At 38.7% G+C, this 16,388-nt stretch overlaps 1 protein-coding gene across 1 annotated transcript in view; it reads right to left on the minus strand.

The window, feature by feature from the left end:
• The window catches only part of LOC124607382 (cytosolic carboxypeptidase Nna1-like), a 533,373-nt gene that overhangs the window by 484,420 nt on the left and 32,565 nt on the right, over positions 1–16,388 (minus strand). The window contains exon 2 of the mRNA XM_047139698.1: positions 1,210–1,385. Within this exon, the coding sequence (XP_046995654.1) occupies positions 1,210–1,385 (176 nt within the window). The remainder of the gene's footprint in view (positions 1–1,209; positions 1,386–16,388) is intronic.

The raw sequence follows: 16,388 nt of genomic DNA on the forward strand, positions 1-16,388 counted from the left end.
CTACTCAGCACTTAAGTATGAACTGCTGAGCAGTTGTACAGATATAGATGTCTCTAATTTGTAAACTTGATCAGACAGAATTCTTTATCTACTGGAGACAATAAATTAGTAAGCAACAATTACTTTACCACTTGAATATATTATTTGTGAAGAAGAGGTCACATATGTGCTATGAACTGAAGCTTACAGTCTAAGAAGAACACCATCACACTCAATAAACATTGCAGCATTATTGTACTGTTGCAACAATTGTGTAGAAAACTTCTCAGTGCCAAATCTACATCTACATCTATACTCGACAAACCACCGTGAAGTGAATGGCAGAGGGTATGACCCCAAAATGGAGGAAGAATAACTGTTTCAATGCCTTTGTGCATGCAGTAATTATTCTAATCTTATCCTCATGATCCCTTTGTGAGCGAGATACATAGGGGGTTGTAGTATACCCCTAGAGTAACAATTTAAAGCTAGTTCTTGAAACTTTGTTAACAGACTTTCTCAGGATAGTTTACATCTATCTTCAAGAGTCTGCCAGTTCAGTTCCTTCAGTATTTCTGTGACACTCTCCCACAGATTAAACTAACCTGTAACTGTTCATGTTGCCCTTCTCTGTACATGTTCAACATCCCCTGATAGTCCTATCAGGTATGGGTCCCACACACTTGAGCAATATTCTAGGATGGGTTGCATGAGTGATTTGTAGACTGATTGCACTTCCTCAGTATTCTACCAATAAACCAAACTCTACCACCTGCTTTGCCCAAAACTGAATCTATGTGATCATTGTATTTTATATCCCTCCAAAGTGTTACATTCAGGTATTTGTGAGTTGGCTGATTCCAATCATGACTCTTGCTTGTATAGTCATAGAATACAACATTTTTTCCATTTTGTGAAGAATGGTAAAAACAAATTACAACTGTTCAACTGCATTCCATATAAGCAAATGAAAAATATTACATGGGAGGTCAAATGTTGTAAAAAAACTATTTTAAATAGTTCAATAAACTATTTTCATACAAAAACAAAATCAAAAGATGAAACTCATGAATCATTAAAACAACCAAACTAATGGTACACAGGAATTGTTCAAAAAATGTACATACTTAATCTTGTTGTTTGTGAGTTTGTTGCACATTAACCAATTTCTAAATATATAAGTTAAAGAATGAACGCTATAGGAATTTTGTGGTTTTCCTCATATTTTACCTGACATTCAGTTGGCCAGCGAGCAGCTTGCTGTGGACAGTCTAATTCTTTAGGCAAGGCAAACAGATCACGTGGTTCCTTCAACTTCGCAACTGGTCGCAGAGTCCTATTATCAGTGTTGATCTCCACTTGATTTGATTTCAGAGTGTTCTGTAGAAAGCTGCTGAGGTAACTTCCTATATATTTTTAAAAACAGAATTTATTCAGTATGACTAAAATGTAATTTCATTTGGAATGACTTACTTTATATCACAACATGTATTTCAAAACAATAAAGTGAACCATCATTTTAACTTCTGAAACTGAAATCCTCATTTCCTTGATTTCTAAAACCAACAGCCTACAAACTATGAGGTACAGGCAGTTTGTGACTAATCTTTTTTGCCCTTTTCATCTATTGGCAACCTTGATTCAAGCTAGAAACCATAATACAGCATTTGGTATTTATTTCTTTGAAAAAACTACCCTCACAAACCGAGACTGAACTATTGTTGGAGGAACAGTGTGGGAATCACAAATATTTCTTACCAAAACATAATAAAATTTGGCACTGTTAGCGTGAGGCAATGTCAATAGAATGATGTTAGCTTTCCTGTAGTAGTGACAGATTTTCTAATTGCTAATGGGAAAGATTTTAGTAAAGTACAAAACAGGAACTTTTGAGTTCAAATTTAATCAATGCATTTCCCTAAAAGACACTTAAACAAAGCTTTCAGCCACAAACTTCATCAGCAAAAGAGAAACAGAGAAACACACACTATTCATACACACAGGCAAACACACCCCATGCACACATGACCATCAAGTCCAGCAGTTTGGGCCAGAATGTAACTATCACATGTGATGGAAGCAGCAATCTGGAGGAGGCAGGGAAGGTGAAGGGATAGTAGTATTTTCTCTTCCTTCCCCTTCATCTCTTCTCCTGGTTGAAGGAGGCACTGGGTCCAGAAGTTTGCATAAGTAAAACCTTTTTTTATATGTATGCTGTCCTGCTGCCACTTGGTGGTTAGATTTTTTATTTATGCAATTCCATTATATTAAGAAAAAATGTTTGTTTCATAAACAACTTCTTCTTATATTAGTGCACATGTGTGCACTTGTTTACATTTACATGACAGCTTAAAACTCATTGTGGATACACAGTCTTTGATGTAAATAGTTCAATTAAGTTGAACTGTGCATTCATGATGTATTTAACTCATCATGTAAAGAAAAACAAGTGTCAGATGTCTACTGTTACGCAATTCAACATCACACAAGCATCAGTGCTATGTTGCATGTGTAGACATCCCCAGATAGACAAGATGTTTTTTAACTATTTTGTTTTTATTTATGACATACTGTTTTTACTTGTACTAAACCTGGGGGAACTGTGCTACATACCATCCACTATAATGTCAACATCGCATGTGTGGTACAGTCATAATCAAACAGGATGTACAAAACAAGTTTTTTAAAGATCAGAAAATGACAGTTTTAACTGCTGAAGTCACTCAGTAGGAATAAATAGCATTGAGAGGGATCTTAGCTATTAAATTTTCTTCAAAGAAAATTCCATAATCATATTTTTGGCACACAGGAGACAAATCATTTGTATAAAGCTGCAGCTGATGAGTGGTAGCAGTATTTTAACATTAATGTAATACTGTATTGTCTACTTAATAAGATTAATGATAAATTTAACCAATTATGAACTCCTCTGAAGTCCAATATCATGCAGAAACTTCTTATTTAGAATTCTCTTTTCGTTCCAGATATATTTTAATCCCCATTTTTTGGAGAGGAATGGGTCCGAGCCTACAATTTTAGACAATGAGTAGGGAGCATAAAATTATCTTAATTTTTGTTTCATGGATGTGGCCATCCTTCAGTAGTTCTTCTTTGCTGTGTATATGGTGAACATGATGATTTTCAAATGCACTGGCAGCACACTGCTGCCTGGTGCAGGTTTCTAAATAATGGGTGACATAATTCCCATGGATAGGATACAGCGGTAGCTCAGATGGTAGAGCACTTGCCCGCGAAAAGCAAAGGTCCCGAGTTCGAGTCTCGGTCGGGCACACAATTTTAATCTGCCAGGAAGTTTCATATCAGCGCACACTCCGCTGCAGAGTGAAAATCTCATTCTGGAAACAACCCCCAGGCTGTGGCTAAGCCATGTCTCCGCTGTATCCTTTCTTTCAGGAGTGCTAGTTCTGCAAGGTTTGCAGGAGAGCTTCTGTAAGGTTTGGGAGGTAGGAGATGAGATACTGGCAGAAGTAAAGCTGTGAGTACCGGGTGTGAGTCGTGCTTCGGTAGCTCAGATGGTAGAGCACTTGCCCGCGAAAGGCAAAGGTCCCGAGTTCGAGTCTCGGTCGGGCACACAGTTTTAATCTGCCAGGAAGTTTCATATTAGCGCACACTCCGCTGCAGAGTGAAAATCTCATTCTAGCCCTAGCTAGCTTTGAAACTGGTAATGCCTAGTTCTTTGGCTGAAGACAATGCTTTAAGTTGGCACATTTCACTCATCACTGCGCATCCATATTGTTGTTTCTCATCTATATAATCACAGAACCTTTTCTCGAGGTCCGGATGCTTTGCTTTTTGGCCGTGAAATGCCCAGTGATTACTATTAGTTTCTTGAAGCTGCATTTTATTTTTTCACCAGTCAGGAATACAACTCTCACTCATGTCATACTTGTCATACTTTCTTCCTGCTGCACGGTTTCCAATATTCTCGGCTTCTTCAATAATTTTCACGTTTTCTTTAGCAGTGTACAAGCAATAACGAGAACTTGTAGCCATAATTAACAAGTTTGAAGACATTAATACCTCACTCCTAATGTGCTACTGATGCATCACAGACGGAGGCCCCAACAATGCAATAGTATAAGGGATGTATTGTTGGAGGCGGAGCAGTACCAACAATGTTACGAATAATCCGCGCAACCCAGTTTTTTGTCATAAAATTCGGGAAAAAATATGCGCAGATTATTCGATTATATACATTATTTGTTATGGCTTTAGGGCACAAAAACTTGAGTATATATGGTATGCTTCCTTGGAAGAGATTGCATCTATCTGCAGCTGTCTGCCAGTTCAGTTATTTCTTATTTCTGTGACACTCTAACATGAGTGAAACAAAAACTGAGATCATTTGTGCTGTCCTTCTCTGTATATGCTCAGTATACCTGCTAGTCCTATTTGGTGCAGGCCTCAATAGGCATGAGAAATATTCGAAGATGAGTCAAACAAGTGTTTTGTAAACAACCTCCTTTGTAGACTTGTTGCATTTCCCGGGTATTCTACCAATGAACCAGTCTGGAATATTCTTTACCAACAACTTAGTCTATGGTAATTGATTCATTACGTGTCCCAACATATTGTTACACCCCCTCTCTGAACATCATATGACCACTGGTATAGAACTTTTAAGTGTTACAGGTGAGTGTTCATCGGAGGTGGAGATATCATCTGGAGTGCCCCAGGTAAGTGTGGCAGATTCGCTGTTGTTTTCTATCTACATAAATGATCTTTTAGATAGGGTAGATAGCAATGTGCAGCTGTTTGCTAATGATGCTGTGGTGTACGGGAAGGTGTCGTCGTTGAGTGATAGTAGGAGGATACAAGATGACTTGGACAGGATTTGTGATTGGTGTAAAGAATGGCAGCTAACTCTAAATATAGATAAACGTAAATTAATGCAGATGAATAGGAAAAAGAATCCTGTAATGTTTGAACACTCCATTAGTAGTGTAGCGCTTGACACAGTCACATCAATTAAATATTTGGGCGTAACATTGCAGAACGATATGAAGTGGGACAAGCATGTAATGGCAGTTGTGGGGAAGGCGGATAATCGTCTTCGGTTCATTGGTAGAATTTTGGGAAGATGTGGTTCATCTGTAAAGGAGACAGCTTATAAAACACTAATACGACATATTCTTGAGTACTGCTTGAGCGTTTGGGATCCATATCTGGTCAGATTGAGGGAGAACATAGAAGCAATTCAGAGGCAGGCTGCTAGATTTGTTACTGGTACATTTGATGATCACACAAGTGTTACGGAAATGCTTCAGGAACTCGGGTGGGAGTCTCTAGAGGAAAGGAGGCGTTCTTTTCGTGAATTGCTACTGAGGAAATTTAGAGAACCAGCATTTGAGGCTGACTACAGTACAATTTTACTGCTGCCAACTAACATTTTGCGGAAAGACCACAAAGATAAGATAGGAGAGATTAGGGCTTGTGCAGAGGTGTATAGCCAATCGTTTTTCCTCGTTCTGTTTGGGAGTGGAACAGGGAGAGAAGATGCTAGTTGTGATATGGGGTACCCTCCGCCACGCACCGTATGGTGGATTGTGGAGTATGTATGTCGATGTAGATGTAGATTTAGGTTAGCATCTCACTTTTGTAGAGCAGAAATGGAGAAAGGAGGAGTTGCCACATTCATCAGGAACTGTCATAAATGTAAGAACATACACATTCATAAATTTTGATTAGAACAGCATATGGAAGCATGTGCAACAGAAGTAGAATTTCATAAAAAATCCTTCATAATATTAAGTGTATATCGAGCACCTGGAAGTAACATTAATCTGATCATAAACTGCCTTGAAGCTGTACTGGCCCATTTAACAACCAAAAACAGAGAAATAGTGATTCCTGATGACTTCAATGTAGATTTCCATAAACACCCTCCCAATAAGAACTTATTTGAGTTAGTAACACTAACATTCAACTTAACTCCCACTGTAAAGTTTCCAACTAGGGTAGCCAATTGCTCACAAACAGCCATTGATAATATCTGTATAGAAAAGTCCAATGAACAAAATTATATTACAAAACCAATAGTCAATGGCCTCTTAGATCCTGACATGCAGTTTCTTCAGTTAAATGTAAATACTCTACAGTTAAATCTGAACTCAAAGTTAAATCTGTTAAATCTGAACTCAAGAGGGTAATCAATAAGACATAAATTGATTATTTTAGGACACTCATCAGAGACATTCACTGGAGTGATGTTTATAGTGCTCATGGCATGAATGAAAAATGTAACACTTTTGCTAATAAAGTGCTTCTCTTATTTGAACACTGTTTTCCCCAAAAACGAAACCAAGGTTAGAGCAAAGTCTACAAAGAAGCCAAAGATTACTCAAGGAAAAGAGGTGTCTTGTAAAACAAAAAGAAAACTGTATCTGTCAATCCGAAACAGTTCTGATGTTGATGCTATAGCACATTACAAGAAATAGAGCAAAATATTAAAGACTGTAATACGGACATCAAAGCAAATATATTACAAGGTAAAGATAGTCATGTCAGATAACAAAATAAAGGCAATGTGAGATATAGTGAAGGAGGAGACCAGTAGAACAACACATGAAGAACAGCAAATAGCATTAAGAGTAAATGATACATCGGTGACAGATGTGTATAGTGTTGCAGAACTTTTTATATCTGTTACTGAAAAGATGGGGTTGTCAGGCTCTGTAGATGCTGCCATTCTCAAAAATTTTAGAAAAGATAATGTACAATCGGCTTTATAACCATCTTATCACAAATAACGTACTGTCAAAGTCGCAGTTCAGATTTCTAATGGGTTCTGATATTGAGAAGGATATCTACACTTACAGTGAAAATGTACTTAATTCATTAGACAAAAAATTGCAGGCAACTGGTATATTTTGTGATCTGTCACAGGCATCTGACTGTATAAATCACAATATCCTTTTAAGTAAATTAAAATATTGTGGAGTAACAGGAAACACTGCAAAATGGTTCAAATTTTATATCTCTGGCAGGAAACAAAGGGTGTTTTAGGAAAGAGACATGTATTAAGCTATTAGGCATATATTAAGCTATCAGGCATCATACAACTGCGAACTAATTACATATGGGGTCCCACAAGGTTCCATCTTAGGGCCCTTACTTTTCTTGTGTGTGTCAATGACCTTTCATCAGCAACTTTACCAGATGCTAAGTTTGTTTTGTTTGCCAATGATACAAACATTGCAATAAATAGCAAATCAAGTGTAGTCTTAGAAAGCAGCTAATAAAATATTTGTGGACATAACTAATCTTTGAATAAACACACTACATGCAGTTCAGAACTTGTATGGGGTGTCCCACAAGTATATGCCTAACATATGATGACAAGCAGATAGAAGAAGTGGACAGTGTTAAGTTCTTGGGATTACAGCTTGATAATAGACTCAACTGGGAGGAGCACACCACAGAACTGCTGACGCGTCTAAACAAATCTCTATTTGCAAGCAAATTCTGTCAGACATAGGGGATATAAAAATGAAAAATCTGGCATACTACACTTACTTTCACTCCATAATGTTTTATAGGATTATTTCTTGGGGTAATTCATCAAGCCAAGCTAAAGTTTTGCGGGCACAAAAACATGCAATAAGAGTTATATGTGGTGTGAACTCAAGAATGTCCTGCAGAAGCCTGTTTAGGGAACTACAGATACTATCTACTACTTCCCAATATATTTCTTCCTTAATGAAATTTGGCCAAGCGGTTCTAGGCACTTCAGTCTGGAACCGCGCGACCGCGATGGTCGCAGGTTCAAATCCTGCCTCAGGCATGGATGTGTGTGATGTCCTTAGGTTAGTTAGGTTTAAGTAGTTCAAAGTTCTAGGGGACTGATGACCTCAGATGTTATGTCCCATAGTGCTCGGAGCTATTTGAACAATTTGAAACTTAATGAAATTTGTCATTAAAAATATATGACTTTTTCAAACCAACAGCTGAGTTCATGGAATCAATACAAGAAATAAGAATAATCTTCACAAGGATTTAAAGTCACACCACAGAACTGCAGAAACGCCTTAACAAATCTGTATTTGCAATTCGAGGGTTAGCAGACATTGGCGACATAAAAATGAAAAAGCTTGCATACTTTGCCTACTTTCATTCCATAATGTCATATGGTATAATATTTTGGGGTAACTCTTCAAGTCAAACAAAAGTTTTCAGAGTCCAAAAGCGTGTAATACGTATTCTTTGTGGAGTAAATTCACAGACGTCATGTAGAAACCTCTTCAAAGAACTGGGTATACTAACTGCTGCCTCTCAGTATATTTACTCCTTAATGAAATTTGTCCTAAATAATATATCTCTTTTTCCAACAAACAGCTCAGTTCATACATACAATAGCAGGAACAAAAATTATCTGCACAAAGACTTAAAAGCACTCACTTTAGTTCAAAAAGGGGTCCACTACTCAGGAACACTCATCTTCAATAATTTGCCAGCAAATATAGAAAATTTAGTTACAAATAAAGATCAATTTAAAAGGAGCTTGAAAGACTTACTAGTGGCCAACTCCTTCTGCTCCATAGACGAATTTTTTAATAGAAACAAATGATGGATTGTATATATTCATACTATTAGTATTGTTATTTCAGCTAAAAAAAATTTAAAAAAATTAAAAAAAAAAGTTGACATGTTCCACATCCATGAGGATCTCCTCAGCATGGATCTATGGAACGAAAAACTAATCTAACGTAATCTAATCTAAAACTTACTCTTGTAAACTTGCCAGTAGCCATAAAAAGCTTAAGATCCAATGAAATTCAATTTAAGAGAAGGCTAAAGGATTTATTGGTGGCCAACTCCTTCTACTCCATTGATGAATTTCTCAGTAGAACCAACTGATTTTGTGGGTTATGTATATATTACAATCAATTGAACTTCTGCACTATTTCAGTGTGTTAATTGTAAATAAGTATTGTAGTATGGTTACAATAGAGGGAAACATTCCACGTAGGAAAAATATATCTAAAAACAAAGATGATGTGACTTACCAAATGAAAGTGCTGGCAGGTCGACAGAAACACAAACAAACACAAACATACACACAAAATTCAAGCTTTCGCAGCAAACTGTTGCCTCATCAGGAAAGAGGGAAGGAGAGGGAAAGACGAAAGGATGTGGGTTTTAAGGGAGAGGGTAAGGAGTCATTCCAATCCCGGGAGCGGAAAGACTTACCTTAGGGGGAAAAAAGGACGTGTATACACTCGCACACACACACATATCCATCCACACATATACAGACACAAGCAGACATATTTAAAGACAAAGAGTTTGGGCAGAGATGTCAGTCGAGGAAGAAGTGCACAGGCAAAGATGTTGTTGAATGACAGGTGAGGTATGAGTGGCGGCAACTTGAAATTAGCGGAGATTGAGGCCTGGTGGATAACGGGAAGAGAGGATATATTGAAGAGCAAGTTCCCATCTCCGGAGTTCGGATAGGTTGGTGTTAGTGGGAAGTATCCAGATAACCTGGACGGTGTAACACTGTGCCAAGATGTGCTGGCCGTGCACCAAGGCATGTTTAGCCACAGGGTGATCCTCATTACCAACAAACACTGTCTGCCTGTGTCCATTCATGTGAATGGACAGTTTGTTGCTGGTCATTCCCACATAGAATGCGTCACAGTGTAGGCAGGTCAGTTGGTAGATCACGTGGGTGCTTTCACACGTGGCTCTGCCTTTGATCGTGTACACCTTCCGGGTTACAGGACTGGAGTAGGTGGTGGTGGGAGGGTGCATGGGACAGGTTTTACACCGGGGGCAGTTACAAGGGTAGGAGCCAGAGGGTAGGGAAGGTGGTTTGGGGATTTCATAGGGATGAACTAAGAGGTTACGAAGGATAGGTGGACGGCGGAAAGACACTCTTGGTGGAATGGGGAGGATTTCATGAAGGATGGATCTCATTTCAGGGCAGGATTTGAGGAAGTCGTATCCCTGCTGGAGAGCCACATTCAGAATCTGATCCAGTCCCGGAAAGTATCCTGTCACAAGTGGGGCACTTTTGTGGTTCTTCTGTGGGAGGTTCTGGGTTTGAGAGGATGAGGAAGTGGCTCTGGTTATTTGCTTCTGTACCAGGTCGGGAGGGACGTGTGAAGCTGGCCATTGGACAGGTGGAGGTCAACATCCTGTCCAATGGCCAGCTTCACACGTCCGTCCACATCAAACCCACCAACAAGCAACAGTACCTCCATTATGACAGCTGCCACCCATTCCACATCAAACGGTCCCTTCCCTACAGCCTAGGTCTTCGTGGCAAACGAATCTGCTCCAGTCCGGAATCCCTGAAGCATTACACCAACAACCTGACAACAGCTTTCGCATCCCGCAACTACCCTCCCGACCTGGTACAGAAGCAAATAACCCACTTCCTCATCCTCTCAAACCCAGAACCTCCCACAGAAGAACCACAAAAGTGCCCCACTTGTGACAGGATACTTTCCGGGACTGGATCAGATTCTGAATGTGGCTCTCCAGCAGGGATACGGCTTCCTCAAATCCTGCCCTGAAATGAGATCCATCCTTCATGAAATCCTCCCCACTCCACCAAGAGTGTCTTTCCGCCGTCCACCTAACCTTCGTAACCTCTTAGTTCATCCCTATGAAATCCCCAAACCACCTTCCCTACCCTCTGGCTCCTACCCTTGTAACCGCCCCCGGTGTAAAACCTGTCCCATGCACCCTCCCACAACCACCTACTCCAGTCCTGTAACCCGGAAGGTGTACACGATCAAAGGCAGAGCCACGTGTGAAAGCACCCACGTGATCTACCAACTGACCTGCCTACACTGTGACGCATTCTATGTGGGAATGACCAGCAACAAACTGTCCATTCGCATGAATGGACACAGGCAGACAGTGTTTGTTGGTAATGAGGATCACCCTGTGGCTAAACATGCCTTGGTGCACGGCCAGCACATCTTGGCACAGTGTTACACCGTCCGGGTTATCTGGATACTTCCCACTAACACCAACCTATCCGAACTCCGGAGATGGGAACTTGCTCTTCAATATATCCTCTTTTCCCGTTATCCACCAGGCCTCAATTTCCGCTAATTTCAAGTTGCCGCCACTCATACCTCACCTGTTATTCAACAACATCTTTGCCTGTGCACTTCTGCCTCGACTGACATCTCTGCCCAAACTCCTTGTCTTTAAATATGTCTGCTTGTGTCTGTATATATGTGGATGGATATGTGTGTGTGTGCGAGTGTATACCCGTCCTTTTTTTCCCCTAAGGTAAGTCTTTCCACTCCCGGGATTGGAATGACTCCTTACCCTCTCCCTTAAAACCCACATCCTTTCGTCTTTCCCTCTCCTTCCCTCTTTCCTGATGAGGCATCTGTTTGCTGCGAAAGTTTGAATTTTGTGTGTATGTTTGTGTTTGTTTGTGTTTCTGTCGACCTGCCAGCACTTTCATTTGGTAAGTCACATCATCTTTGTTTTTAGATATATAAGTATTGTAGTAGTTATATTACATATTTACTACTTTATAAATAAGAAAAATTTTTTTTGATTTTAAACTCAGTGCATTAATGCGATCTAGTAAATGTGTGTTATAAAAGTGTTCACTTAAAAAAAAAAAAGGGGGGGGGGGTGAAAAAGAAGAAGAAGAAAGAAACATGATGATCATTCCACTTGGGACCTGTGGAATGTATATTAGCTTATTTGTTTTAGTTGTAAATATTTGTCATGTATTATTGGTTTTCTGACATGTTCTACAACCTGGAGGACTTCTTCACTATGGATCAATTGCAATGAAAGTAAATCTAATCTCTCTACGAGTTGACAAATTTCAACTGTGACACATTCATATTTCAGTCATACTATACTAGGTTGTTTCATGTAGTGCGCATTTTTATATTTCTGAACATTTAAAGTAATTTGCCAGTATTTGCATCATTTTGAAAGCAATAAGACCTGTGTGAATATTTGTTTAGCTTTTGTAATACAGTACTTCATGATAGATAACTGGATCATCTGTGAAAATTCTGAGATTATTATTAATACTGCCTACAAGATCATTAACAGTTAACAAGAAAAGCGAGGGCCCCTATCTAATGTAACAGACCAAGATTTGCTAACTGAAGAATAAGATACACCTAATTACTACGCACCACAATACACTTGTACATTTCATTTTTTATAGCTAGTCTTTCAGTTCCTTCATAGTATTACACTAGAGCTATTCAGTCATTTTCACTTTTCTATAACTTTCTTGTATTTACATTCATTATTCTATAAATGGAATAAATAAGCTGCTGAATCAATAAAAGGGAAACATAAAACACTGAACTATTGAAGTTACATAATGCATCTACTTGTAATAAAAAGACATTACTTTTGAAAAAGTTACAATTATTTGAAGAATGGTAATACTAATTATTATTCTCATTTAACAGGTAACTTCTAAAGCCCGAAGCAAGTAAGAAAGAATCTAAATTAAGAGACTTAAAAAAAATGTGAAAAGATTTGTGATTTCATCAAAAAAGGATAATGTTAATAAATATTGTTATTCTAATTCTAACAACTTAAAACTTCAAGTAAATTTTAACACAGATCATTTAGTAAAATCATTTCTGTTATGAAACTGTGTAAGTTTATTGTAAGTCGTTACAAAGAAGTAAGCACTATTCTGATTCTTAAAAGATTATTTAAGTTGCCACGGCAGTGACTTCATAAGTAGTTTTCAATCAATTTCATTTAGTTTTTGATCCTGTGTTATCGTAATGGGAAGTGGGAAGTGAAGAATCAGTAAATGAAAATCATAAAATTTGGGTAGTGGGAACATTGTTTCTAGTTATGTACGAATGAAAGACGTTTCCAAAACAGTCACCTAAGTGCTTCAGACAATTTAAAGAAAGATAGAACCCTCACACAATGTGACCAATAATTTAAACAATATAGACATGTGAGGACTACAGTTTCTTTCTAGAGCAACAAAAAAGAAATAGTCGAATAAACAAAGGAACAGCCAAGGAAAAACAAGTCCAACTACACGCTGCTAGAAGGAAATCTCATAGAACCAAACAGGGGCCAAGTGTGTAGTGTGGCAGATAACATCACTTACTACATACTGACAATGTAAAATAATGATCATGTGTCACATGGAATTAATGTGTCAGTTGTCTGATAGTCTGTGGAGCAGTATTACCAAAAAATATATTATCTTCCCTTCCTCTCATATTTTTCAGAAGCAGTGAAGGCTTGTGAAGTACATACAGTTATATACAATATTGCAGTGCCTGTGTTGTTTAGAAGTATACTGCAGGGTTCCATAGGATATACAGAAAGGAACAGACTGGACACACATAGTTGACGATATACAGAAGTTAGGGTGTGGCCATGAGTCATGCACACATAACCTAATGGTAATGGAAACGCTTGCAATAAGTGTGAAATGCGGGTTCAAGTCGCAGTCCAGCACATTTTCACCATCGTCATTCCACTGCACATCTGATGGTAGTCCATATTTACAATTGCAAATACATTTTGTATATTTCATAATGGCTACAGTTGCCGCAATGTCTGTTCCTTTGGACATGCATGCAAGTACGAAAAAACTTTGCAATGTACTTCTGAACAACACAGGTACAACAATATCATATTCATGTGCCAAACCGAGCAAGAGACCTTAAATTAAAATTTCTCCCCTGTACAGGAATGTACATAAATGATGAGTGAATGCAGGTTGTAGGCACATAGTTGATGACATTTGGAAGTTTGGGTCTGGTCATGAGTCATGCTTGGATAGCCTAATGGTAAGGTGACCACTCGTGAAAAGCCAGCAACTGTTTATGGGTATTGGTCCAGCACAAATTTTCATTGTCATTATTCCATTACACAGCCGATGGTTGTCCATTTTGCAAATGCAAATACATTTCATTTACTTACAGTTATGTTTTCTTCCTACCTTCACAAGGTACTGACAGAAGTAAAGATGTGAGGACGGGTCGTGAGTCATGCTTGGGTAGTTCGGACAGAAGAGCACTTGCCCACAAAAAGCAAAGGTCCCGAGTTCGAATCTTGGTCTGGCACACAGTTTTAATCTGCCAGGAAGTTTCATATCAGCACACACTGTGCTGCAGAGTGAAAATTTCATTCTGGATCCATAGCATTTCTTGTTTCAACAGCTATTGACGGCCCTTAAAAATTGCATTCTTTTATCAAAAATGTCTGTAGTTAGTGGAATAACAGAGCAGATAATTAAGTTTCGCACAATAACCATATCGAAAAATACTCTCCTATTTGCATGCTATTATTTGCCAAAATCTTGTTTCAGTATCTCAAACTGTTTATGAAATATGAGGAATTTTGTGGATATTTCAACTGGCTTTATTGCTGGCACAGCACAATGGCAAATGAGTGAGATATGTCAGATCAGTTTTCTCTCCAACCAATTCTAAAGAAAAATTCAATATGTTAGCTAAATTTCATACACTGCAGCATACTATGTAATATGCACAAACGAAAAGTCACAGCAACATCTATTTTCCATTACAAACTTTTTTGAATTTCCACATAAAGATCTTATTTGCACATAAACATCACAATAACTGTGACCATTAATGAAATGATGGGTGTGCCATCATAAATCTGACATATAAAGCTATTAGTAAAGCAAAAAAGAACTTTTTTACTGAATAGTTTCTGTAAAATCATTTTATAAAGATAGTTGGACAAAAACTGGTCACTGCGCATCAGCCATTATGTCCTGCATGGGCTTATATGAAAAGAATCTACGTAAATCTCTGCACCCTGTTCTATACTACTAGAAGCAAAACTGAGTCTTAGTCATACTGTATGGCAGCTGAAGCATTCTTCTGGGAATCTCTTATGTGAGTACACAAACAAAAAATCTTCTGAGCCTGTGTTTGTATAGTGAAGTCTTTTACACTTTTATTAAGTAAGTGCTTATTTGCAGTTGTTAAGTGAGCTATTTGTGTAAAAAGGCTCAACAGTTGGAGCTGTCAGCTGTCTACCACACTGAAGAGCCTGTCCCTAGTGTAACAAGTGTCCACATGTATTTGACAAGTATACCATGAAGAGTCATTCCCATCATGAACTGTTTTACTAGGTACATATAAGTCCAGTGCACAGTCACCTTTGCTGTTAAACTTGAGACATAGATCCTCCACATACTCATATTCTGAGAAAATGTTACAAGTTCATCATTAAGATGACACTACTGGTTTCTTTTATCTAGTTTACTGCACATGTAAATCTTTCTACTTGTTTTAGTTGCCCTCTGCACTCTGGTAATCATTGTTGCTACAATTGCCTCATGGTCACTGACACAAATTTCAATGTAGACTTTCTAAAGAGGTCAGATCTATTTATTGCCATTAAATCCAATATATTTCCATTACGTGTGCCATTCCAAACTCCCTGTTCTAGATAGTTTTCAGAGAAGGCATTTAGTGATGTTTTACAGGATGTCTTGTCACATCCACCACTAAAAAACTGTAATCACCACAACTGACTGTTAGACAATTAATTCACTCAACAAGTGAAACTGCAGATATGATATGGGCATAGCCTGCAAGCCCATGCTCTCTACACTGAAAAATATCCACAGTGCAGACTGTGCTCTGATAAGCTGTTTGGCAGACTTTTCTGGCATCTGAGGGTCACAGGAACCCTCGCACCTCAGATGACTGACAGTGGAAGGCCCGTACAGTCCGCAAACCTGACATGGAAGAGTGTGTGCTACCTTCATGGAAGAAACCCCTGGGGGCAGTGTGTGACAATTAGCAGCATCAGAAGGTGTGTCTCACTCTCTTATCTGGAGGAAGGGGGGGGGGGAGGAGGAGTGGGTACTTCATGAACAATTGCTGTACCTATGTCATCTACTGCGTGTTCATGCACTACGGGCACAGGAGCATCATGGCAGATAGTGGTTCTGCCAATCTACTGTTCATATCCAAGACTTTATTTTCGAATAAGGCAGGATTCCAAAAGATGGTTTGTGAATTTCCATAACTAGCATGTATGGGCAGATGTAAATCCCCAAGCAATTCAGGAAAGAGGGAATCAACACCAATTCTCAATCAACGTATGGGCAAGTGTACTTGGCAATAGATTAGTAGGGCCATACCGACTATCACAAAGGTTAAATGACATGCATTATCTAGACTTCTCATTGATGTATTGTCTATTTTGCTGGACGCTGTGCCATTGCAGTAAAGAATACAAATGTGATTCATGCATGATGGCACACCTGAACACTTTCATCACAATGTGCGCAAACATCTGATGCAGGTATTTCAGGATCATTGGATTGGGCAGGGGTGTTCCATACCTTGGCCTACTCATTCCCCAGACCTCAACTCCTTAAACTTTTGGTTTTGGTGACACTTGAAGGAATTGGTCCACCC

Source organism: Schistocerca americana, chromosome 3 (assembly GCF_021461395.2).
Source record: "Schistocerca americana isolate TAMUIC-IGC-003095 chromosome 3, iqSchAmer2.1, whole genome shotgun sequence".
In the NCBI taxonomy this organism is placed as follows: domain Eukaryota; kingdom Metazoa; phylum Arthropoda; class Insecta; order Orthoptera; family Acrididae; genus Schistocerca; species Schistocerca americana.